Genomic DNA, 26554 nt, shown 5'->3' with positions numbered 1-26554 from the left:
TTCCCTTCTAGAATTAAGAAGCCAAGTGACAATATTATCCTCATATAGAACAAACCATATATAATATGAATTTTACACTTATAATCTTGTCATTTTGGATTTGAAAAAAAAAAAAAGAAGCCTGATAGTAGGAACATCCTAATTTGTTTGGTTTTTTTTTGGTAAGAAAATAAACCTTCTAAAATTGATAACGTCAAACTAGATAGTAAATAAATAAAAACTTATTGGAAGTAAGAACATTCAAAAATTGATAACCTCAAATTGGAAAGTAAATAACAATAACTAAAATATAACGCCAAATTGAAAAGTAAATGTATAAAGGCTAAAAAATAAGGATTTACTATTTTTTTCATTATCTTATATTTTGAATCTTGATTTTCGATTTTGTCTAGGGAGAGGAAGAAAAACATACTTCTTTTTTTCCTAGGGCTGGGTAAGAGAAGAAGATGAGTTTTTTTTTTTTTTCCTTTTCTTTTCTCTCTTTATTTTGAATTAGAGAAGATGATCTTTTAATTAGGGTTAATTTTATCCTAATTACTAAGAATAGCAATGTAATTTTATATAAAGTGTAAATGACTAATATAAAATCTTAGGGTTATTTGGAAATTTTAAATAAATAAAAGTTGCCACATCATCACTTAACTAATGGAGTTTAACAGTAAGGGGGCAACAGTAATTTCAAGTAAAGTCTAAAGTCGGATTAGTAATTTCGAAAACTATAGGGGACAAAGTAGTAATTAAGCTGTAGTACAAAGGGACAATAATATTTACCCCGATAAAATATAATTGATCACAAAAAGAAAAAATCTTGAAATAAAAGATGTCTGACCACGCTCTTAAATTAAGGATACATACAAAAATCTAATCAATCATCAAAATAAAAAATGGATGGTAATATTCCTAAATTAGTTGTTCTTTTCTTTTCTTCTTCTCTTTTTTTTTTTTTTTTTTTTTTTTTCACCTAACCAAATGAGCCATAACAAACAAGGAAAGTCTTTATAAATAAATTAGACCTAAAAATGATACCCAAATTCAATCCCAAATTAATTCAAATTATTGTTGCAAGATTGTGCTCAGTATTCAATCCCCAAAATCGTTCGAAATAAATTTTGATCAAGATCCTCTAGGATTTGAATAATATTAATGCTCCTTTCTAAAAATTTTGGACCATGCTCAACAGGCCTTAAATTTGGTTATGACCATATTTCTTGAATCTGCTCGTTAAGTGTTTTTTTTTAACTTTTTTGCCTGAATTCTCGTAATTAAACAATTAGAACTTGAATCAAGTCCCTTGACATTAAGAAAAAAAAATTTGTAGTTACAAATAAATATTCTACTCTAGAATTATATTAGCCAAAAGAAAATTTTTCAAAAACAATTGTTATGTACCTAATGGGGTCCACATTGGTATATAGGGGCTAGATTGGCCCAACCTAGTATGAGATAGGTTAAAGGGCTTGACGAAAAAGATTCCATCAACTTCGTAGTTTTTGGCGCATGGTCAAGTACCTAACATTTGGTATCAAAGCTGACACCACATCAAGACTTAAATCCCAAAAAAGACTATCTGAAGTAAAGTGAACTAATGTTTGGTATCAAAGTTGGCATCACGTCAAGACTTTGAATCCCAAAAAGGACTATTTAGAGTAGAGTGAAAACTACAAAGAAGCTCCTGGAGAAAAGGGGGGGGGGTGGGGGAAGCAAAGTATGACCATTTGGAGCGGGTTACCTATTACTGGAAATTTATCAGGTCCATTTCCTTGTCAGAAATGGACCGTCCATTACCTTGTAGATGTGTGACATGTGTCCCAACATTACATCAAATGGTTGAAATCCTTTTATAAGTCACATCAAAGAGTTGATTGATGTGATTTATAAATGGATTTTAACCATTTGATGTGATGTTGGGACACATGTCACACATCTACAAGAAAATGGATGGTCCATTTCCTTGTCAGAAATTGACCAGATATGAGTCCACCTATTACTAGAGTGTGAGTTGCCTAAAGTAAAAGCCATCGAGAATGACAACTTTGAAAAAATGGTTGTATATTATGTGCCCAATGGGGCTGATACGGAGAAATTATGATCAAACCGGGTTCATACCTGGTTCGACCCCGGTCGAGGCAGAGGGAACCGACTCGCTCCCGAGCGAACCGGATCCAGAAGATGGCTTGCTGAAGAAGAAAACTGATTCAACTACAAGCACGCCCTAATCCTACTTATGGATTAGGGTAATTACCCTAATGATGGCAGACTCGAATTGACGGCTGCGGCTAATCATTATCGAAGGGATAATCATTGCATAACCTAAAGAGTTATCTCAAGAGTCCTCTACTAGTCCAAACTAGTAGAAGTCTGTTGCTCAACGGATCTATCTGTTAAGATCCAACGACTACCCGAAGAAGGCTCAAGTGCATCCAACGAAGGAGATTCGAAGGTACAATCTATATAAACCTCACTACCATACGAGGTGAGGGGGATCGAAAACACACAATCTAAGACTCAGGTTCAGATACATACTCATAGACTTAAACTATCAGCGGCTTACGATCTAGATCACCTTTCCCAGTTCTTCATTCCTTAGCTCTGTGCTTCTAGCAGAGCCGTTTGTGATTAAGTTCATCAACTGACTTAGCCTTCGGAGGTGGACTCCCGACCCCCGCGGTCGGGCCACATCTGACGCTTTCGTTTTGCAGGTCATCACGAGGAGATCTAAGGGCTGAGCAGATTTTGGACGCATCATTTGGCGCCGTCTGTGGGAAAGACTTGAAAAGCCATGGTGACTAGATCAGCAGCCGCTGCACAACGTAATTCCGGTGTTCAGATCCCTGGAGCGAATAATCCAGATATTCCCCAGGGAAGCCAAAATCCTATCGAGGTAGATGATGGTCAGAGAGGACGTAATCCTCCTGATACATTCCTAGATCAATTGGATCAGGTAAAGATTCAACTTTTGGAGGTGAGCCAAGCACTCCGCCTGCTCACCAGACGAGTGGTTTTACCACAAGAACCTGATCAACGCGATTCAGGGAGACGTGCGTTACCACGTGATCAAAGATTGGTTGAAGACCGGAATATCGGTCAGAATTTTCGTGAAGGAGACCGAGGCCCTAGGAGGATTGATGATCAACCTAGGCGAGACGATCGGTTCGACAAACCGCAAGAGAGTACAACTGATTCGAATACAAGGTTGGATACAGGGGTAAGAACTCACTCACCAACTGGTCAGAAGAACCGTTCGCGATGATCGAGCAGTTCGCGAAGAGCAGAATGTTCGGGAAGGACGAGCTGTTCGTGATGATCGGATAGCACGGGATGATCGTGTTAATCGAGGTCGTGATCATATTGCTGAAGATCACTCGACCCAGATTGGTCAAGAATTGGCCAACATCAATGAGAAATTAGGGCAGTTGGCTAAGGGCAGGATAGCTGAGGATATTTACTCAGTCATTCGGAAGACCCCCTTTGCCGAGCCAATTGCGGGATATCAGTTTCCCCATAACTTCCGTTTGCCTACCTTTTCTACATTCGATGGCTCCGGAGATCCAACAGCTCACATTGGCTATTACCAACAGACCATGGCAGTTTCAGGTAATTCTGATGAAATTTTATGCAGGGTTTTTGGTTCATCTCTAACTGGAGCAGCACAAAAGTGGTTTTCAAACCTCCCCTCTGGAAGGATCGTAAACTTTGATGAATTGGCGCGCAAATTCATAGGGCGATTCCAGAGTGGAATACAGGTCAAGAAAACGGAAGAAACCTTGTTTACTGTCAGACAAGGAAAGAACGAATCAATCAGAGAGTTTCTGAAAAGATTCAACAAAGTGACGATGGAGATAGAAAATTTGGATGAGCAAGTAGCCAAAACTGCTCCATTCACGGGACTCACTAATCGGAAACTCCTGGAGTTATTACTACAGGATATGCCTGCGACTTATGCTGAGTTGGTACAGAGATGCCAGAAGCAGGCTGAAGTCATGGAGATTCTAGACGCGCGCCAAGGAGATAATAAAGTCTCCAATAAGGAATGAAGGCTCCTCGAGCAAAAGCAGAAGCCAAAGAAAAATGTCCGTGATCGGGTTGGAAAATCTCAGGCTTGGCGCCAAAGGTCTCCCGGTAAAAGTGAGTATACTCCATTGAATGTTCCTCGGGCTGATATTTTAAATATCATCAAAAGAAAAAATATCTTGAAGTGGCCGCCTAAAATTCTTTTGAAACCCGGAGAGCAGCAGGATCGAGAAAAGTATTGCCGATTCCACAAGGACTATGGTCATTATACAAATGACTATCGTCATCTGAAAGTAGATATTGAGAGATTAATATCTCAGGGACATTTGTCCAGTTTTGTTAGCAGAAGGAGGGAGGAGCCACGTGAGCCACGTGCGGCTGCTCCTAAAAGGGATCGTTCGGTTAGTTCAGAACGATCAAGGGAGACCCCGAAGTCTAAGAAGGGCAAGGAGGTGATTGAAGCTACTCGGTCACCGATCCTTACCATCTTTGGGGGACCAGAGCCCGAATCACTCCGGAGTCTGAAAACAAAATCCAAATTTGTTGGAACCGGAGAGACGCACAAGCAAAAAAAGCTAAATGGTGAAGATTCTATCACCTTTAGCGAGGAGGACGAAAGAGACGTTTGTTTACCTCATGATGATGCCATAGTCATCAAGGTAGAGATTGCACGTCGGGAAGTGCATAGAGTTTTGGTTGATACAGGGTCTGCAGCTGACCTAATTTCTTACGAAGTGTATCAAAAATTAAAGGTGGATCAGGACTTGATGAAACCTTCATCCACACATCTATATGGTTTTGCAGGGTCATCTGCAGTGGCGGAAGGATCGGTCCAGTTGGACTTATCTATTGGAAGTTTTCCTAAGGAAACAACCGTCCGAATCAATTTTTTGGTGGTTCGGGAACTGCCAGCTTATAATATTATCCTCGGGCGACCATCTTTATCCAAGATAGGTGCTATTGTTTCGACAAAACACCTGAAGATAAAATTCCCGACTGATATGGGAATTCGTCAAGTCTCCTCTGACCAGAGGATCTCTCGGCAATGTTACATTGCCTATTTAAAAGACAAGGAGGGCCCGAGGAAGGTAACTGCCCTACCTATAGAAGTTCGAGATGATCGGGAAGAAGCAGAGATGCAAAGACCCAAACCAGTGGAGAAGCTGGAACAAATCCAGCTGTGTACCGAGGATGAGAAAAAGATTACTTATATCGGGTCTGAACAGCTGGAGGAATTTAAGTTGGAACTGGAGAGACGCAGAAGCGAAAAAAGCTAAATGGTGAAGATTCTATCACCTTTAGCGAGGAGGACAAAGGAGACGTTTGTTTACCTTATGATGATGCCATAGTCATCAAGGTAGAGATTGCACGTCGGGAAGTGCATAGAGTTTTGGTTGATACAGGGTCTGCAGCTGACCTAATTTCTTATGAAGTGTATCAAAAATTAAAGGTGGATCAGGACTTGATGAAACCTTCATCCACACATCTATATGGTTTTGCAGGGTCATCTGCAGTGGCGGAAGGATCGGTCCAGTTGGACTTATCTATTGGAAGTTTTCCTAAGGAAACAACCGTCCGAATCAATTTTTTGGTGGTTCGGGAACTGCCAGCTTATAATATTATCCTCAGGCGACCATCCTTATCCAAGATAGGTGCTATTGTTTCGACAAAACACCTGAAGATAAAATTCCCGACTGATATGGGAATTGGTCAAGTCTCCTCTGACCAGAGGATCTCTCGGCAATGTTACGTTGCCTATTTAAAAGACAAGGAGGGCCCGAGGAAGGTAACTGCCCTACTTATAGAAGTTCGAGACGATCGGGAAGAAGCAGAAAGACCCGAACCAGTGGAGAAGCTGGAACAAATCCAACTGTGTACCGAGGATGAGAAAAATATTACTTATATCGGGTCTGAACAGCTAGAGGAATTTAAAGATAAGTTGAAGTTATTTCTTCAACAGAATAAAGATGTATTTGCATGGTCTGCTGAAGACATGCCAGGAATCGATCGGGCTGTCGTAGAGCATAAACTCGGATAGATCCTAAGGCGAAACCAATGGATACGTAAAAGGATAAATTTCTCCATTGAAAAGTATGAAGCCATTCGTAGCGAAGTTGAAAAACTCAAGAATTCTGGTTTCATAGAACCAATTGAATGCCCAACTTTGTTGGCCAACGTGGTAATGGTAAAAAAGGCGAATGGGAAGTGGAGGATGTGTACAGACTACACAGATCTTAACAAGGCTTGCCCTAAAGATTGCTATCCGTTGCCTCGGATTGACCTCTTGATAGATGCGACTGCAGGATATGAAACTTTAAGTTTCATGGATGCCTACTCGAGGTATAATCAGATCCTTATGAATAAGGAGGATGAGAAGTTTACGAGCTTTCATGACTGATCGTGAAAGCTATTATTATAAGGTCATGCCTTTTGGCCCCAAGAACGCAGGAGCAACATATCAGAGGGCCGTCAACAAGATTTTCAAAGAGCTGATAGGAAAGAATGTTGAAGCTTATGTTGACGACATGCTAGTGAAAAGCTTTACAAAAGCAAATCATATTGCAGATTTGACTGAGGTATTCTCAGTACTGCGAAAGTATCAAATGAAGCTAAACCTAGAAAAGTGCGCCTTTGGAGTCTCCTCGGGCAAATTTTTGGGCTTCATGGTATCACAAAGGGGAATTGAGGCTAATCCTGCCAAAATACAAGCTTTGGTTGATATGGAGGCTCCCAAAACTGTTCGTGATGTGCAGTGTTTAACAGGAGAGTTGCTCGCTTTGAATCGATTCATCTCCAAGTCCGGAGAAAAATGTTTGTCTTTCTTCAAGGCACTTAAAGACTTGAAGGGCAGCAAGGAAGCAAAATGGACTGAAGAGTGCCAGAAAGCTTTCGAGGAGTTAAAAGAAGCACTTGGACAACCACCGATCTTGTCCAGACCAGAGAAGGGGGAAATATTACAGCTATATCTAGCGACGTCCCTTTCAGCGGTCAGTGCGGTACTTGTTCGTGAAAAAGATAAAAAACAGTGGCCGATTTACTATGTAAGCCACGTGTTGCTAGATGCGGAGACAAGATATTCGCAGATTGAGAAGCAGGCTCTGGCTCTCATGATGGCCGCCAAGAAGCTAAGGCCATATTTTCAGGCTCATCCAATTGAGGTATTTACAACTTTTCCTCTTAGTAAAGTTCTTAATAAACCTGATTTGTCTGGAAGGATGGTGTCCTGGTCAATTGAACTCAGTGAGTTCCAAGTGAGCTTTAAGCCCAGAACTGTAATCAAGGCTCAGGCATTAGCCGATTTTGTAGTAGAAACTACTGCACCGGTGGAACCCACCATCGAGGATCCCATTATACCAACCACTTGGGAGGTATATGTGGATGGTTCGAGTAATAAAGATGGAGCAGGAGCTGGAATTCTATTAAAAAGTCCAGCAGGATTTATTATTCGATATGCTTTGAGATTTGCATTTGAAGCAAGTAATAACGAAGCAGAATATGAGGCTTTGATAGCTGGACTTCGGTTGTCAAAAGCATTGTCTATTGCAGATGTTACTATTTATAGTGACTCTCAACTTATAGTCAACCAAGTCCAGGGGGAGTATGGTATTAAAGAACCTCGCTTGGGAAATATCAAGAGATAGTGCAGGCATTTCAAAACCAATTTCTGAATTTGAAGATATCTCAGATTTCGAGGAATGAAAATTCAAAGGCGATGAGCTATCCCGACTAGCCAATGCCAAAGAAAAGAATCTAGACCCTTCGGTCTATATTGAAGAAATAACTTTTCCAAGTTATCATGAGAAAGAAATTTCTTATATTGAAGCAGAGCGTTGCTAGATGGATCCGATAATCGAGTATCTGAGAGATGACAAATTACCTGAGGATCCGAAAGAGGCAAAGTTGATCAAGATTCGATCAGCTAGATTTGTCATTCATAATGGGAGACTATACAAAAGATCTTATTCTGGACCCCTTATGAGATGTATAGGCCCCGAAGGAGCAAAATCAGCTTTGGCTGAGGTTCAAGAAGGAATTTGTGGAGCTCACATGGGTGGACGAGCCCTGGCTCACAAAATTCTGAGACTTGGGTTATATTGGCCTAAGGTCCAAGAGGCTGCTATGGAATATGTTCGTCGGTGTGGTAACCATCAAATTCATGCTACAAAGATCGAAGCGCCCGGCGGAAACCATGACTTCAATTCTAGATCCCATTCCCTTTGCGATGTGGGGAATTGATATCATGGGCAAATTCACCAAGGCGTCAGGCGGACGGGAATATCTGATAGTAGCAATTGATTACTTCACGAAATGGGTTGAAGCGCAAGCACCGGCAGCAATTACTGAGAAAAAAGTGGAGAAATTCGTGCTTGAATCAATCATATATCGCTTTGGGATTCCAAAGATTATCGTCACTGACCATGGTACTCAATTCGACTGTCCGCAATTTGAGCAATTTTGTGGAACATATATGATCGAGCATCGTATGTCCTCGTGGCATACCCCCCGCAGCAATGGACAGTAGAGGTTACTAACCGAACGCTACTGGAAGGAATAAAGAGAAGACTCGAAGCTGACAAAGCTTCTTGGGTCGAAGAACTTCATAATGTACTGTGGGCCTATAGAACTACGGTTCGAACACCCACAGGAGAAACTCCATTCAGGTTGGCATATGGATCCGAAGCATTGGCACCAAGTGGAGATAATGGCGGGGACATTACGGGATCGTGAGTTCGAGGAAAAAGCAAATGAACAAGGACCGCTTGATAGTCTTGATCTGTTGGACGAAGTTCGGGCAAAGGCAATAGCACGAACTCAACATTATCAAAGAAGGATAGCGTCTCATTATAATACTCGAGTGAAGAATCGCCGGTACTTAGCCGGAGATTTGGTGTTGAGAAACACCCTAGCTTCCGACCCGCGTCACCAAAGAAAATTGGACCCTTCCTGGGAAGGACCTTATATGGTTGTAAAACCAGTTGGTTCAGGAGCTTATAGGCTGAAGAACATCAACACCCAGAAAGAGTTGGATCGGTCGTGGAATGCCAGGCATCTCAAAAAGTTTTATCCTTGAAGATGATTTCAATTTTGTTCGCGATGTAAACATTTTCAACTCAATCAATGCAATTTTTGGCTTTCAACAAATTATTTTTTGATTGGGGGGCATCATACACCACATTCAAGAACAAGATCCAACTATAAGGCATCGGATGAAAATTCGTGTGGGTCCTTCAACACTTATGGAATTTTTTCGGATCTTCTTAAGTCGAGGCATCGGATGAAAATCCGAGTGAGTTCCTTTTGCAAGGTGTCGGTTTGAAACCCGAGTAAGTTCCTTCAAGACTTATTGAATTTTCGAATAATCTTTAAGTAAAGGCATCGGTTTAAAACCCGAGTGAGTTCCTTCTCAGACTTATTGTATTTCTCCGGAAATCTTTAAGTAAAGGCATCGGTTTAAAACCCGAGTGAGTTCCTTCTCAGACTTATTGTATTTCTCCGGAAATCTTTAAGTAAAGGCATTGTTTCAAACAACTAAGACCTAATTCAACAAAGCTGAACAACTTCAAGTGGCTAGCAAAGCTCAAGATGAAGTTAATTTCTTATTTCTTCAAAAGATCGAAAGAGGCCAGTATCAAAACAATTACAAGAGCTGGATACAATCTTCGGTCAAAAAAGAAAGTCATCATCGGTGACTGTTAAGAAGTTATACAAGATCGACACGACTTTGCTAGAACAAACATATGAGTCAACCATTGGTGTGGATTCAAGGAAAAGAAGAGGAGAAATGAGGATTACAAAAAATATTTCGGTATGCATAAAATCCTCCTCAATTTCATACTCTTTGTCCAACTTTGTCCAGAGAGAAGTATGGTCCTCAACCAAACTTGCATTCAAGACGAGCTCGTCATAATTGACTTCTTCCAGGGGAGAATAAACAGGAGAATCTTCCAGATAATGCATAATATCTGGATCGGAAGGTGGAGGATCAATCTTATCTTTGGTCCAATCGAGGAGGAATACCCGTGTCGGTAAATACTTCAGGATGGCAAACAACGACTATAGGGAGTCGTATCAAAATGAGGATCCTTCCTTAATATTGATTCCCATACTTCGCTCTCACCATCCCGGTACGCCCGCAAGTTATAAGCATTCAGCATATCAACAAAGGGCTTACTGTGTAAATACTTGAAGACGCAGGCTCTACGAACATCAGTTGGAAGGGATTCGGGCAAAGGAACGACAACTTGCCTTTGTGGTAACGCTTCAGATCCTTTGGCTCCTAACTTTCCAACTGCTCGCTCCAGTTGCCGGATCTTCTCCCTGGCATCATCCAATTCCGACTGAAGACGACCGATCATCGAATTCTTTTCTCCCGCAACCTCCCAAGCTAGTTTCCGAAGGCGAGCAATCTCAAGATCTTTAGCTTCAGTAGATTTCCCAAGCCTCGGAAACTTCATTGCTCAACCTATTGAGCCTAGAGGTTGCTTCCACTTGGTTGTGGAAGTTACCAGTAAGACTCCTGCAAATAACTTCCGAGTTATAAAAAAAAAAAAAAAAAGGAGCAGAAGAGTAATTTTTCAGAATCAAAAGATAATGAAGAAAGACTTACATCACCAGTGACTTCGTAAAGACTTCATCTGGAAGTTTGGAAAGAACTGCGCTCTCAGAAGTCATTCGAGCAGCAAGGGCACCATTCCAACGCTCTCGTCAAACTCGTTTGACACTAATTCGGGCGAAGGATGAGAAGGATGAGCTACATCAAGAGAAGGATGAGCTGCATCACCTATCACCCGACGGCGCTTCCTGGTGGCAAAATCCTCCAACTCCAAAGGAGAGGAGGAGGATGCCAAACAAGCACTGGAGTTGGAAATAGGAGCAGCGCCTGCTGGGACCACACCTTCATCAGACGCCAACATAGTTGCCTCAGATGCCCGAAGAGTCTCCTTCGGGGGTGCACCAACGGTCTCTGCAGCAGGGGCGTCAGCAGCGCCATCAACAACGGAGTGATCAAGATCTTCCTGGGAAAGACGAGCGATCACTTCGGGCAAAAGAGGCGTACGGGCGGCATCAATAGAAACTGTGGGAATCTGACTTGAAGATTCACCAACAGCAGTCGCCTTACGCTTGGAGGATTCACTAGCTGAAACCACCTCACTGGCCCCAACCACCACCGACGGAACGATTTTCTTGCTAGATTTCGCTCTGATAAAGTTCGGGTTGATTTTGGGAGCCACTATGCAAACAGAAAAGCCGTATCAATACAGATATCCAACGACAACAAAAAAAAAAAAAAAGGGAAAACCCTAGTTCATTATCACTTCAGAAAAACTCGAACTAAACCCCAAGTACTACTACTGTGCAGTTTACTCAGGGGGGAAGTGGGGAAAGAGATGAGTAACCAAAAAAAAAAAAAAAAAAAAACTCACTTGTTCAGAAGTTGATAGAGCTATTGTTGGAGTACGAGGAATACGGAAGAAGGCAGAAGGACGGAATGTCGCTTTAGCACTTTAGCAAATCTAACTTGCAGATAGCAGGATAGATGGAGAGTACCCATGAAGGCTTTAAATAGCCTCAGGTATTAAGACGACGGTTGAAGGCTAAGGACAACCAACGACCCAGATCAAAATGACGCTTCGAAATCCGCAGAAAGCAAGATCAACGGTCGGAGGGATGCCACATGGAAACATGTGGAAGCGAGCACCCGATGCAGAGATACCTCCAATCGTCGCACCGCCATTATAATAATGGGAGTATTTCCGATTCATTGGAAACAATGAATGGTATACAAAAGCAAGAAAACGTTTGGACTTCGCAGAAGGAAAACGTGTGGACTTTGCAATAAATGAAGTAGTGGGGAAGATTAATGCATCTTTCCGAAACGCATCTTCACAATATTTCTACAAGATTATTATTCGTCGAGGAATGTGAAGTTGAGTGATAAGTTTTATCATTTATACTTTGATATTCAAGACAAGATTTCGGCAGGAGACAGGGAAATGGAAAGGCCAACATGAAAAAGAAATGTCTATTCATTAACAAGGAGGTCAATCTTTACAAAAAGAAACAAAAGATAACTCCCTAAGCCTCTTCTTCATTGTTGCCCGAGGGACCCTGGTCGGGAGGACTTTTCTCAGGATCTTGAGAAGAGCCTTCCTCAAGAATGACATTGGCTGAGTCCTCTATAGCAGCAACTTGAGACTCGGCTTGTGATTTCTCCTCTGGAAGCGCCGGCTCGTCCGCCAAGTATGCCTCATATTGAGGGTCAGCTGGAAAAGGATCATCTTCTTCCCGAGCCCAGTCCGGGAGATCCATGCCTAATTTCCCGAAGACCTCTTTATGGCACACCTCACTGAAGGGAGCAATATCGAAATTAGGGATTGATGCGAGAATTCGCTCCCAAACGTCGTTCTGCCCCAAGCGATAAGCTTGAATGTTGTAGGCACCTAGCAGCTCGGAGAAAGGTACGTTGTTCAGGTATTTCCGAACACACTCCTTCTGAAGCTCTGGCTTGATATGATCGGGCTTGCTAGGGACCGCCCACTTAAGATATTCTTCGTTCTTCCTACATTGAAATTCAAGCCCGTCACCCAAACAACGTGGCAGCTTCTTTTTGCTTCCCCGGCCTCGCGCCGGCAGCAAAGTGGCACGAGCCTTCGAAGCATCGAGGGCATCCTTGAGGGAGATCACTTCTTCCTCATGCTTTCTCTCGCAGCTCCTCACAGCATGCGCAGTCAGCCGATCTACCTCAGAATTGGCCTTGGCCAAATTCTCTTCACAGGTTTGCAAAGAAAGAGTTGTTGCGGCCAACACGGCTCAATGCTTCCATGTGTTGATAGAAGCTCAACACAAAGCATTCTTGGGGAGGGCGGAAAATATCGAGAAGAAGTCATAAGAAATTATGAAAAATATAAGTAAGCAAGAAGACCGGTACCTTGTGGATTGACTAACAAGGGCAACGTCATCCAGGTTTTCAAATTCCTGGCGATCAGAAGGAACAAGACTGAGGGAGCTCCACTCTGCAGCTTTCTCAGGGTCCCGAGTCACCCTGTCGGTCAACTTCAGGGTCCACTGGGGGGTGAAGACCTCCTCACAATCCGTTGAAGCTTTGGATTTTTTATGGGAGGAAGCATCAATTGTATCATGCCTCCTTTTGGTTCAGACGGAGGAGGAGACATTGAACCTCTCCACCATTGGCTTCTTCCCTTTACCCGAAGCATCAGCCACAGGCCTGATATTCCTGATACCCCTATAAGAGGGGTCGGGAGAGGGGGCAGAAGCCTCTTGATCTACGGTCAAGGCTCTGGGTGATCGTTGCTCAGCTGTCGCAACGGCCCTAGCGGCCTGCACTCGCAGCTTCTCGGGGTTCATTCTTGGAGGCACCGCAAAGAAGAACAAGGGTCGGAATTAAAGACATATCACTTCAGGAAATTAAAGGATGATGGTTAGAAGCTCACAATGAGCCAAGCCCCAGTACAAAAGAATGGAGTTATTCTCCACCTCAAGTCCATGTATTTCTTGATACCATGGAATGGATTTGATCTTCCTGACGGCCGCCTCGTCTTCTTTGGATAAGGGGAGGCCTAGGTTATTCTCGGAAGAAGAAGTACACCGCCTCCAGGCGGTTGGGAAGTTAAGATCCGATGGAGGCGCTCGACATAAAAAGTATCGTTCGCGCCATCTTTTGTGGTTAGAAGGGCAAGTTCCTTTGGCAAGGATGCTGCCCCTCCAATCAAGTTCAGCCTTATTGCGTTTGGACAGAAAAACCCATCCGGGAGGATGAGAGATAGAAAGAACATGAAAATGTACAAAGAGAGAAAGAGATGGCGTAATGCCAAGTTCAAAACACAAACCCAAGAAGCCGACGATGAGACGCCAGCTATTGGGAAGGAGCATTCCGGGACAAATGTCCCAATGATTCAGAACTACGGAGAACAAAGGATTAAAAAAGGGAAAGCGAACCCCGCTTTCCAGTGCATCTATGTACAGAGAAAATTCACTCGAAAGGGTTGAATCAACCCTCTCATCAGAAAGGGGAGCCCTAACCTGATAAGAGGAAGGAAAATCAAAATCTTGGATGGCTGAAAGAAGGGTTTCCTCATTATAAATGGAGGGAACAGAGCCAGGTCCACCATCGGACCTGGAAGTTTGAGGCTGCCTAGAAGACTCGACAATCTTGGAAGATCCAGACTCGAGGAAGGCAGGAGGAGTTTCGGTTTTTCTCTCTAAACATTTTTGAGAAACTTCAGCAAACTCGCGCCAGAGGACAGTTAGGGTTTTGTTATCACTATCCGACTGTTCGGAAGCAGGAGAAGCAAAAGCTTCACTACTATTACCAACACTGGGTACCAGAGAAGCCCCATTATCCGCCATTACTTGTTTCAGTAAACTACAAAAAGAAAAAGACCAGTAAACTTACTGATTCAAAGGAGGCAGAAGCTTGAGAGCAAGAAGGCACGAAGCAGACAACAAAGGTTCAAATTCCAGACAGGAAGAATGAAACCTACGAAGACAACGAACCGCTTTTAAAACACCCGCACGAGTGTTCGGGAATCTAAACGATCGAGATTGATTCAAAATCAACGATCGAGATTGAAAGACGTTTTGAAAGTTTGAACTCACGAATCCGAAACAGGCGTTCGGAAACCATCGCTTGGATTACGTGAGCCACGACAGATCGACTGCAAGGTGACACGTGGCCTTACCCTCACAACGCTCGAGGAAAAGTGACCACCGCATTAAATGTGATATGACATTTAATGGAGCACGCAGAGTCTATCGCCTAACGAAGAACCCAGTTAAAAACCAAGCCCTCGGGATCGACCGAACGCTTGGTCTGGGGGGCTCGTGATACGGAGAAATTATGATCAAACCGGGTTCATACCTGGTTCGACCCTCGACCCCGGTCGAGGCAAAGGGAACCGACTCGCTCCCGAGCGAACCGGATCCAGAAGATGGCTTGCTAAAGAAGAAAACTGATTCAACTACAAACACGCCCTAATCCTACTTATGGATTAGGGTAATTACCCTAATGATGGCGGACTCGAATTGACGGCTGCGGCTAATCATTATCGAAGGGATAATCATCGCATAACCTAAAGAGTTATCTCAAGAGTCCTCTACTAGTCCAAACTAGTAGAAGTCTGTTGCTCAACGGATCTATCTGTTAAGATCCAACGACTACCCGAAGAAGGCTCAAGTGCATCCAACGAAGGAGATTCGAAGGTACACTCTATATAAACCTCACTACCATACGAGATGAGGGGGATCGAAAACACACAATCTGAGACTCAGGTTCAGATACATACTGATAGACTTAAACTATCCAAACCACACCACCCCCCCCCCCCCCCCCCCCCCCCCCCCCCCCCCCCCCCCCCCCCCCCCCCCCCCCCTTTTTTTTTTTACTTCAACCCCCTTCCCCCCCCGGCGGGGCCCCCCCCCCCCGCGGTCGGGCCACATCTGACGCTTTCGTTTTGCAGGTCATCACGAGAAGATCTAAGGGCTGAGCAGATTTTGGACGCATCAGGGGCCATATTCGATGTATGAATAATAGATTAAGCCAACCTAATATAATAATAGATTAGCCAACCTAATGTATGATAAGTTTTAAGGGATTGACACAATTTGTTTCAATGCATTTCAAGTTTTCTAAGTCCCTTTATCTAATCAAAGTTGAATATTATTTTAAGTTGTAATTAATTAAAGAAAAAATATTTTTGTTCATATTTCAATTATTTATTTTAGATTTTATTACATATCAAGAACAATGAAAGAACTTTTTCATTCATTTATATATAACTTTATGTGCATTATCTTATCAAACCTGTACCTGAAGCATCAATCATGCTCCCTGAATATTATTTATTTTCACTAAAAGGGTCATTTGTATTAAAAAGCGAACTGAAAAATTACAAACATACTATCAAAGTGCCATTCCTCAAACCCACAACATCAGTTGCCCCCAAATACACTCAACCTCACTGGATCCAACTCACATAATCATAGATAACGAATCAAAATCTGAAACGAGAGCGACCAACAACTTCAAAATCAAGTTCTCTCCTTATCAATGCTATCCAGGGTATATTAACATCAGTTTGCTCTAACCTTCTTATTTATCCTTAGGCGACCAGGCTTACGTCGAAAAAAGCCGCCCTCTACTTGATCAGGAAGAGAGCTTGAAAGAGAACTACTTCCAAAAGCTGCTGCTCATCCATACTGGAGTGAACAAGCAAAGAAGAGCCTTCCAAACCATCCGAATTTTGTTGGGCCCCACATAATCCCACTTTATGCTCAACTAATGGATCATTATCTACAATCAATTTTTGCTAGGAGTCCACCCTACTTAAAGGAGTTGGAACCAACTTCGAATTCAATTCTTTATTCAAAATATTTTGAATTTGAAAAGAACCCGTTCCATGTGAGAGAGAAAGACCAGGAGAGAAGAGCTTATCAAGATTTTGCTGGACCAACAGATCATTAATTCCATCCGAATTTTGCTGAGCCCCACATGGTCCCACATGATGCTCAACCAGCTAATCATTATCTCCATTTAAATTTCGTTAGGTCCCACTTGTTCCAGCAGAGCAATCCACGCTACTTGAAGGAGTTGTAACCACGAATTCAATTCCAAATTTTTCTTGGCCAACAAATCATTATCTCCAACCGAATTTTGCTGGGCCCCACTTGTTCCAGCAGAGCAGTCCACGCTACTTGAAGGAGTTATAACCAAATTCGAATTCAATTTCGAAAATTGATTGGCCAACTAATCATTATCTCAAACTAAAATTTGTTGGGCCCCACATGGTCCCAGTTGATACTCAACCAACTGATCATTATCTCCATTCAAATTTTGTTGGGCCCCACTTGTTCCAACAAAGCAATCCACGCTACTTGAAGGACTTGTAACCAACTTCAAATTCAATTCCTTATTCAAAATCTTTTGAATTTGGAAAGGATCTGTTCCAAGAGAGAGAGAGACAGATCAAGGGAGGAACTCTTACCTGACTCAACTACCACCTCAAAAGGAACCACTCTATTGGATTTGAGGTTTGAATTCAAATTATAAATTGAATCAACCAAATCTTCATTGGATGAATCTGCCGAATCCTCCAAATCTGACTCTTCTAAAGCCACACGGATGGGTTGTTGAAGTGAATTAGGAGTCTACATTCGCACACTTGCATTAGGAATCTCATCCACAGTAAGAATTTCTGCTAGAACGCTTGAAGGCTGCACCTGCAACTCATCCACCTTAGAAGAGAACTTACAATGAAGACCCAAATGGCCTTCTCGATTACACAGAGAACACCGCTGAATAACATCCTCAAAAATCACATTCTGAAAAAAACTAAAAACTCGAAAAGTCCCTGGTTCAAGATGCTCGATCTGAACCTCATTCGCACGAACAACATCAACCTCCAATTCGATCAAAACTCTAGCATAGTGACCAACAGATCCTTGACGAATACGTCTATCAAGAGAAACAGGGCAACCCATAGACTTTGCAATAGAAAGAAGCACTTTCTCATGCCAATACTCAAGAGGTAAATCAGAGAAACGAACCCAAACCAACTTACCCGCAGGTTGAGGAGAATGGATATTAAAATCTAGCCGCCATCGCTGAAAACGAATGTATTGCTTACCCACATTCCAAAATCCTCTGCGCCACACCTCAATCATATTTGCCTCACTATGAAACTAAAAGATGATACACCCTTTCCCCCAAGGAATGCAAGATCACCCCCTTAGACAATTTCCAATCACCCCTAGCAATCTCTTGCAATTCATCCATGGTTGTGATGCAAAAATTTGCTCGTCCAATCAAAGAAAATCGGAATTGATTTCGTTGTAATTCGTATTCCTGTTGTGGGATTATAATCCTACGAAGTTTTCCCGCTTGTATAGGAGAAGGGAGGGAATCAATCTCAGGTAGCACCGAGGTCCCCACTACTCTTGCATAAGAAATTTTCCCACCGACAGTGGAACCAAAACCATTGACAGGCACATCAGGAGGCTTCAACCGCCAAAAGAAATATGTCCATATTCATGATGAGAAGTCGGGGTGTAAATTTGTAAGATATTAATTCTTTATATATATATATATATATATATATATATATATATATATATATTGATATGGAGAGTTTATGATCTGACCGGGTTCATACCTGGTCCGACCCTCGACCCGGTCGAGACGGAGAAAACCGAATCGCTCCCGAGCGAACCGGAGCCGGAAGATGGCTTGCTGAAGAAGAAAGAGTATTCTGCTGCAAGCGTGCCCTAATCTTACTTATGGATTAGGGTAATCACCCTGATGACAACAGACTCAAACTGACGGCTGCGGATAATCATCATCAAAGGGATAACTATCGCATAACCTAACGGTTATCTCAGGAGTCCTCTACTAGTCCAAACTAGTAGAAGTCTATCGCTCAACGGATCTTATTGATAAGATCCAACGACTACCCGAAGAAGGCTCGAGTGCATCCAACGAAGGAGATTCGAAGGTACACTCTATATAAACCTCACTACCATACAAGGTGAGGGACGGATCAATCGATCAAAAAGAATACTATCTGAGACTCAGGTTCAGATACATACTGATAGATCCAAACTATCAGCGTCCTACTATCTAGATCACCTTTCCCGTTTCTTCATTCATTAGCTCTGTGCTTCTAGCAGAGCCGTTTGTGATTAAGTTCATCAACTGACTTAGCCTTCGGAGGTGGACTCCCGACCCCAACGGTCGGGCCACATCTGACGCTTTCGTTTTGCAGGACATCACGTGGAGATCCAAGGGCTGAGCAGATTTTGGACGCATCATTTGGCGCCGTCTGTGGGAAAGACTTGAAAAAGCCATGGTGACTAGATCAGCAGCCGCTGCACAACGCAATTCCGGTGTTCAGATACCTGGGGTGAATAATCCAGATATTCCCCAGGATAGCCAAAATCCTATCGAGGTAGATGATGGCCAGGGAGGACGTAATCTTCCTCCTGATACAATCCAAGATCAATTGGATCAGGTAAAGATTCAACTCTTGGAGGTGAGCCAAGCACTTCGCGTGCTCACCAGGACGAGTGGTTTTACCACAAGAACCTGATCAACACGATTCAGGGAGACATGCATTACCACGTGACCAAAGAATGGCTGAAGATCGGAATGTTGATCAGAATTTCCGTGAAGGAGACCGAGGACTTCGAAGGATTGATGATCAACCAAGGCGAGGCGATCGGTTCAACAGACCACAAGAGAGTACAACTGATTCAAATACAAGGTTGGATACAGGGGTAAGAACTCACTCACCCACCGTCGAAAGAACCGTTCGTGATGATCGAGCGGTTCGTGACGAGAGAAACATTCGTGAAGGACGGGCTGTTCGTGATGATCGAGTAGCACGTGATGATCGTGTTAATCGAGGTCGTGATCGTATTGCTGAAGATCACCCGACCCGCATTGGTCAAGAATTGGCCAACATCAATGAGAAGTTAGGGCAATTGGCTAAGGGAAGAATAATCGAGGATATTTACTCGGTCATTCGGAAGACTCCTTTGCTTGAGCCAATTGCGGGATATCGGTTTCCCCATAACTTCCGTTTGCCTACCTTCTCAACATTCGATGGCTCCGGAGATCCAACAGCTCACATCGGCTATTACCAACAGACCATGGCGCTTTCAAGTAATTCGATGAAATTTTATGCGGGTTTTCGGTTCATCTCTAACTGAGCGGCACAAAAGTGGTTTTCTAACCTCCCCTCGGGAAGGATCGTAAACTTTGACGAATTGGCGCGCCAATTCATAGGGCGATTCCAGAGTGGGATACGAGTCAAGAAAACGGAAGAAACCTTGTTTATTGTCAAACAAGGAAAGAACGAATCGATCAGAGAGTTTCTGAAAAGATTCAACAAAGTGACGATGGAGATAGAAAACTTGGATGAACAGGTAGCCAGAACCGCTCTATTCACAGGACTCACAAATCGGAAACTCCTGGAGTTATTACTACAAGATATACCCACGACTTATGCTTGAGTTGGTACGAGATGCCGAAGCGGGCTGAAGTCATGGAGATTCTAGATGCGCGCCAAGGAGATAATAAAGTCTCCAATAAGGAACAAAAGGCTCTGAGCGAAAGCGAGAAGCCAAAGAAGAATGTTCGCGATCGGGTTGGAAGATCCCAACCTTGGCGCCAAAGATCCCCCGGTAGAAGTGAGTACACTCCATTGAATGCTCCTCGGGCTGATATTTTGAATATCCTCAAAAGAAAAAATATTTTGAAGTGACCGCCTAAAATTCTTTTGAAACCCGGAGAGCAGCAGGATCGGGAAAAGTATTGCCGATTCCACAAGGACTATGGTCATTACACTAATGATCGTCGTCATCTCAAGGCGTATATTGAGAGATTGATATCTCGGGGACATCCGTTCAGTCTTGTTAGCGGGAGAAGGGAGGAGCCACGTGGGCCACGTGCGGCTGCCCCTAAAAGGAATCGTTCGGTTAGTTCAGAACGATCAAGGGAGGCCCCGAAGTCTAAAAAAGGCAAGGAGGTGATTGAAGCTGCTACTCGGTCACCGATTCTTACCATCTTCGGGGGTCCAGAGCCCGAATCATTCCGGAGTTTAAAAACCAAATCCAAATTTGTTGGAGCCGGAGAGGCGAGAAGCGGAAGAAGCTGAATGGTGAAGATTCTATCACCTTTAGCGAAGAAGACGAAAGAGATGTTTGTTTACCTCATGATGATGCTATAGTCATCAAGGTAGAGATTGCACGGCGGGAAGTGCATAGAGTATTGATTGATACAAGGTCTGCAGCTGACCTAATTTCTTACGAAGTGTATCAAAAATTGAAGGTGGATCAGGACTTGATGAAACCTTCATCTACACACCTATATGGCTTTGCAGGTCATCTGCAGAGAGCGGAAGGATCGGTTCAGGTTGGATCTTTCCATTGGAAGTTTTCCTAAAGAAACAACTGTCCGAATCAATTTTTTGGTGGTTCGAGAACTACCAGCCTATAATATGATTCTCGGGCGACCATCTTTATCCAAGATAGGTGCTATTGTTTCGACAAAGCACTCGAAGATAAAATTCCCGACCGATATGGGAATCGGTCAAGTCTCCTCTGACCATAAGATCTCTCGGTAGTGTTATGTTGCCGATTTAAAAGACAAGGAGGGTCCGAGGAAGGTTACTGCCCTCCCCATAGAAGTTCGAGATGAACGAGAAGAGACAGAGATGCAAAGGCCCGAACCAATGGAGAAATCGGAGCAAATCCAGCTATGTACCGAGGATGAGAAAAAGATTACTTATGTCGGGTCCGAACAGCTGGAAGAGTTTAAAGATGAGTTGAAGTTATTTCTTCAACAGAATAAGGATGTATTCGCATGGTCTGCCGAGGACATGCCGGGGATCGATCGGGCCATTGCAGAGCACAAACTCGGATAGACCCTAAGGCGAAACCAAGGATACGAAAAAGGATAAATTTCTCTATTGAAAAGTATGAAGCCGTTCGGAACGAAGTTGAAAAACTTAAGAATTCTGGTTTCATAGAACCAATCGAGTGCCCAACTTGGTTGGCCAACGTGGTGATGGTGAAAAAAGCGAATGGGAAGTGGAGGATGTGTACAGACTACACGGATCTAAACAAAGCTTGCCCAAAAGATTGCTACCCGTTGCCTCGGATTGACCTCTTAATAGATGCTATCGCAGGATATGAAACTTTAAGTTTCATGGATGCCTACTCAGTGGTATAATCAGATCCTTATGAATAAGGAGGATGAGAAGTATACGGCTTTCATGACTGATCGTGAAAGCTATTATTACAAGGTCATGCCTTTTGGCCTGAAGAATGCAGGAGCAACATATCGAGGGCCGTCAACAAGATTTTCAAAGAGCCGATAGGAAAGAATGTTGAGGCATATGTTGACGACATGCTGGTGAAAAGCTTTACAAAAGCAAATCACATTGCAGATTTGATCGAGGTTTTCTCAAGATCGAGGAAACATCAAATGAAGTTGAACCCCAAAAAATGTGCCTTTGGAGTCTCCTCGGGCAAATTCTTGGGTTTCATGGTATCACAGAGGGGAATTGAGGCAAATCCTGCCAAAATACAAGCTCGATTGATATGGAGGCTCCCAAAACCGTTCGGGATGTACAATGTTTGACAGTGAGAGTTGTCGCCTTAAATCGATTTATCTCCAAGTCCGAGAGAAAATGTTTGCCTTTCTTCAAGGCACTTAAAGACCCGAAGGGCGTAAGGAAGCAAAGTGGACTGAAGAGTGCCGTAAAGCTTTCGAGGAATTAAAAGAAGCACTTGGACAACCACCGATCCCGTCCTGCACCGCAGAAGGGGGAAATATTACAGCTATATCTAGCGACATCCCTTTCGGCGGTCGGTGCAAGATTTGTTCGGGAGAAAGATAAGAAACAAGGGCCGATTTACTATGTAAGCCACGTGTTGCTAGATGCGGAGACGAGATATTCGCAGATTGAGAAGCAGTGCTCTGCTCTCATGATGGCCGCCAGAAGCTAAGGCCATATTTTCAGAGCTCATCCAATTGAGGTATTTACAACTTTTCCTCTTAGTAAAGTTCTTAACAAACCCGATTTGTCCGGAAGGATGGTATCCTGGTCGATTGAGCTAAGTGAGTTCCAAGTGAGTTTTAAGCCCATAACCGCAATCAAGGCTCGTGCATTAGCCGACTTTGTAGTAGAAACTACTCGCACCAAAGTGGAACCCACCATTGAGGATCCCATTATACCAACCACTTGGGAGGTATATGTGGATGGTTCGAGTAATAAAGATGGAGCAAAGCGCTGGAATTCTATTAAAAAGTCCAAGCAGGATTTATTATTCGATATGCTTTGAGATTCGCATTTGATGCAAGTAATAACGAAGCGGAATATGAGGCCCGATAGCAGGACTTCGGTTGTCAAAGGCATTAGCTATTGCAGATGTTACTATTTATAGTGACTCTCACTTATAGTCAACCAAGTCCAGGGGGAGTATGGCATTAAAGAACCACGCTTGCAAAAATATCGGGAGATAGTGCAGGCATTTCAGAACCAATTTCGAATTTGAAGATATCTCAGATTTCGAGGAATGAAAATTCAGTGGCAGATGAGCTATCCCGACTAGCCAATGCCAAGGAAAAGAATCTAGACCCTTCGGTTTACATTGAAGAGGTAACTTTTCCAAGTTATCATGAGAAAGAAATTTCTTATATTGAAGCGGTAACGTTGCTGGATGGATCCAATAATCGAATATCTAAGAGATGACAAGTTACCCGAGGATCCAAGAGAGGCAAGGTTGATCAAGATTCGATCAGCTAGATTTGTCATTCGGAATGGGAGACTATACAAAAGATCTTATGATGGACCCCTTATGAGATGTATAGGCCCCGAAGGAGCAAAATCAGCTTTGGCCGAGGTTCATGAAGGAATTTGTGGCGCTCACATGGGTGGCAGAGCCCTAGCCCACAAAATTCTAAGACTTGGGTTATATTGGCCTAAGATCCAAGAGGCTGCTATGGACTACGTTCAGTCGATGTAGTAACTCACAAATTCATGCTACAAGATTGAAGCGCCCGGCGGAAATTATGACTTCAATTCTAAATCCCATTCCCTTTGCAATGTGGGGAATTGATATCATGGGCAAATTCACCAAGGCATCAAAGCGGACGGGAATATCCGATAGTAGCAATTGATTACTTCACAAAATGGGTAGAAGCTGCACCGGCGACAATTACTGAGAAAAAAAGTGGAGAAATTTGTGCTTGAATCAATCATATATCGCTTTGGGATTCCAAAGATAATTGTCACCGACCATGGTACTCGGCCGACTGTCCACAATTTGAGCAATTCTGTGGAACATATATGATCGAGCATCGTATGTCCTCAGTGGCATACCCCCAAAGCAATGGCCAGGTAGAGGTTACTAACCGAACGCCACTGGAAGGAATAAAGAGAAGACTTGAAGCCGACAAAGCTTCTTGGGTCGAAGAACTACATAATGTATTGTGGGCTTATAGAACTACGGTTCGAACACCTACAGGAGAAACTCCATTCAGGTTGGCATATGGATCCGAAGCATTGGCACCTGTGGAGATAATGGCGGGGACGTTACGGGATCGTGAGTTCGAGGAAAAAGCAAATGAACAAGGACCGCTTGATAGTCTTGATTTGTTGGACGAAGTTCGGCAAAGGCAATAGCACGAACTCAACATTATCAAAGAAGGATAGCGTCTCATTATAATACTCGAGTGAAGAATCGTTGGTACTTAGCCGGAGATTTGGTGTTGAGAAACACCCTAGCTTCCGACCCGCGCCACCAAAGAAAGTTGGACCCTTCCCGGGAAGGACCCTATATGGTTGTGAAACCGGTCGGTTCAGAGCTTACAGTCGAAGAACATAGATTCCCGTAAAGAGTTGGATCGCTCGTGGAATGCTAGGCATCTCAAAAAGTTTTATCCTTGAGGATGATTTCGATTTTGTTCGTGATGTAATCATTTTCAACTCAATCAATGCAATTTTTGGCTTTCAACAAACTATCTTTTGATTGGGGGCATCATACACCACATTCAAGAACAAGATCCAACTATAAGGCATCGGATGAAAATTCGTGTGGGTCCTTCAACACTTCAACGCTTATGGAAAATTTTTCGAACTTTCTTAAGTCGGGGCATCGGATGAAAATCCGAGTGAGTTCCTTTTGCAAGGCGTCGGTTTGATACCCGAGTGAGTTCCTTCGAGACTTATTGAATTTTTGAATTATCCTTAAGAATAAGGCATCGGTTTAAAACCCGAGTGAGTTCCTTCTCGCACTAATTGTATTTCTCCGGAAATCCTTAAGTATAAGGCATCGGTTTAAAACCCGAGTGAGTTCCTTCTCGGACTTATTGTATTTCTCCGGAAATCCTTAAGTATAAGGCATCGGTTTAAAACCCGAGTGAGTTCCTTCTCGACTTATTGTATTTCTCCGGAAATCCTTAAGTAAAGGCATTGTTTCAGCATAACTAAGACCTAATGCAACGGCGATTCAAGTGGCTAGCAAAGTTCAAAGATAAAGTAATTTCTTATTTCTTCGTAAGATCCAAAGAGGCCAAGATCAAAATAATTACAAGAGCTGGATACAATCTTTGATCAAAGAAGAAAGTCATTACAGGATTGTTAACAAGTTATACAAGATCGACGCGACTTTGCTAGAACAAACATATGAGTCAACCATTGGTGGGGAGTCAAGGAAAAGAAGAGAAGAAATGAGGATTACAAAAATATTTCGATATTCAGAAAATCCTCCGCAATTTCATACTCTTTGTCCAACTTTTGTCCAGGAGAAGAATGGTCCTCGCACCAAACTCGCATTCGGTACAAGCTCGTCATAATTGACTTCTTCCAAAGCGGAGAATAAACAGGAGAATCTTCCAGATATTGCATAAAATCTGGATCGGAAGGTGGAGGATCAATCTTATCCTTGGTCCAATCGGGAGGAGGAATACCCGTGTCGGTAAATACTTCAGGATGGCAAACAAGACCGTAGAGGGAGTCGTATCAAAATGAGGATCTTTCCTTAATATTGATTCCCATACTTCGTTCTCACCATCCCGGTACGCCCGCAAGTTATAAGCATTCAAGATATCAACAAAAGGCTTACCGTGTAAATACTTGAAGACGCAGCTCTGCGAACATCAGTTGGAAGGGATTCGGGCAAAGGAACGACAGCTTGCCTTTCGGGTAATGTTTCGGATCCTTTAGCTCCCGACTTTCCAACTGTCCGCTCCAGCCGCCGGATCTTCTCCCCGGCATCATCCAAGTCCGACCGAAGACGACCAATCATCGAATTCTTTTCTCCCCGCCACCTCCCAAGCTAGATTCCGAAGGCGAGCAATCTCAACATCTTTAGCTTCAGAGATTTCCCGAGCCTAGAAACTTCATTGCTCAACCCATCGAGTCTAGTAACCGCTTCCACTTGGTTGTGGAAGTTACCAAAGAAGACTCCCGCAAACAACTTTCGAGTTAGCGAGGAGCAGAAAAAGTAATTTTTCAAAATCGAGGATAATGAAGAAAGACTTACATCACCAAAGGACTTCGTAAAGACTTCATCCGGAAGTTTGGAAAGAACTGCGCTCTCGTAAGTCATTCGAGCAGCAAGACACCATTCCAACGCTTTGTCAAACTCGTTTGACACTAATTCAGGCGAAGGATGAGAAGGATGAACTACACCAAGCAAAGGCCGAGCTTCATCACTTGTCACCCGATGGCGCTTCCTCGGTGGCAAAATCCTCCAACTCGAAGGAGAGGAGGAGGATGCCAAACAAGCACTGGAGTTAGAAATAGGAGCAGCACCTGCTGGGACCACACCTTCATCGACGCCAACATAGTTGCCTCGGATGCCCGAAGAGTCTTCTTCGGGGGTGCACCAACAAGCTCACCAACAAAGCTCACCAGCAGGAGTGCCGGCAGCACCATCGGCAACGGAGTGATCAAGATCTTCCCGGGAAAGACGAGCGATCACTTCGGGCAAAGGAGGCGCAGGGACGGCATCAACAGAA

At 43.3% G+C, this 26554-nt stretch overlaps 2 protein-coding genes across 2 annotated transcripts in view; both read right to left on the bottom strand.

The window, feature by feature from the left end:
- LOC149022487 (BTB/POZ domain-containing protein At3g44820-like) overlaps nt 1-26554 on the bottom strand; it is a 62891-nt gene that overhangs the window by 21618 nt on the left and 14719 nt on the right. The gene's annotated exons all lie outside the window — the stretch shown is intronic.
- On the bottom strand, nt 17176-17691 carry LOC149022489 (uncharacterized). Its single transcript, XM_089147638.1, has one exon. The coding sequence runs from the start codon at nt 17689-17691 to the stop codon at nt 17176-17178; it is 516 nt and encodes a 171-aa protein (XP_089003764.1).

This window comes from Hakea prostrata, chromosome 3, assembly GCF_041222555.1.
Source record: "Hakea prostrata isolate BN-2017 chromosome 3, UWA_Hpros_2, whole genome shotgun sequence".
In the NCBI taxonomy this organism is placed as follows: domain Eukaryota; kingdom Viridiplantae; phylum Streptophyta; class Magnoliopsida; order Proteales; family Proteaceae; genus Hakea; species Hakea prostrata.
Note: the sequence above shows the minus strand (reverse complement) of the source record. Positions and strands in the feature narration are given on the sequence as shown.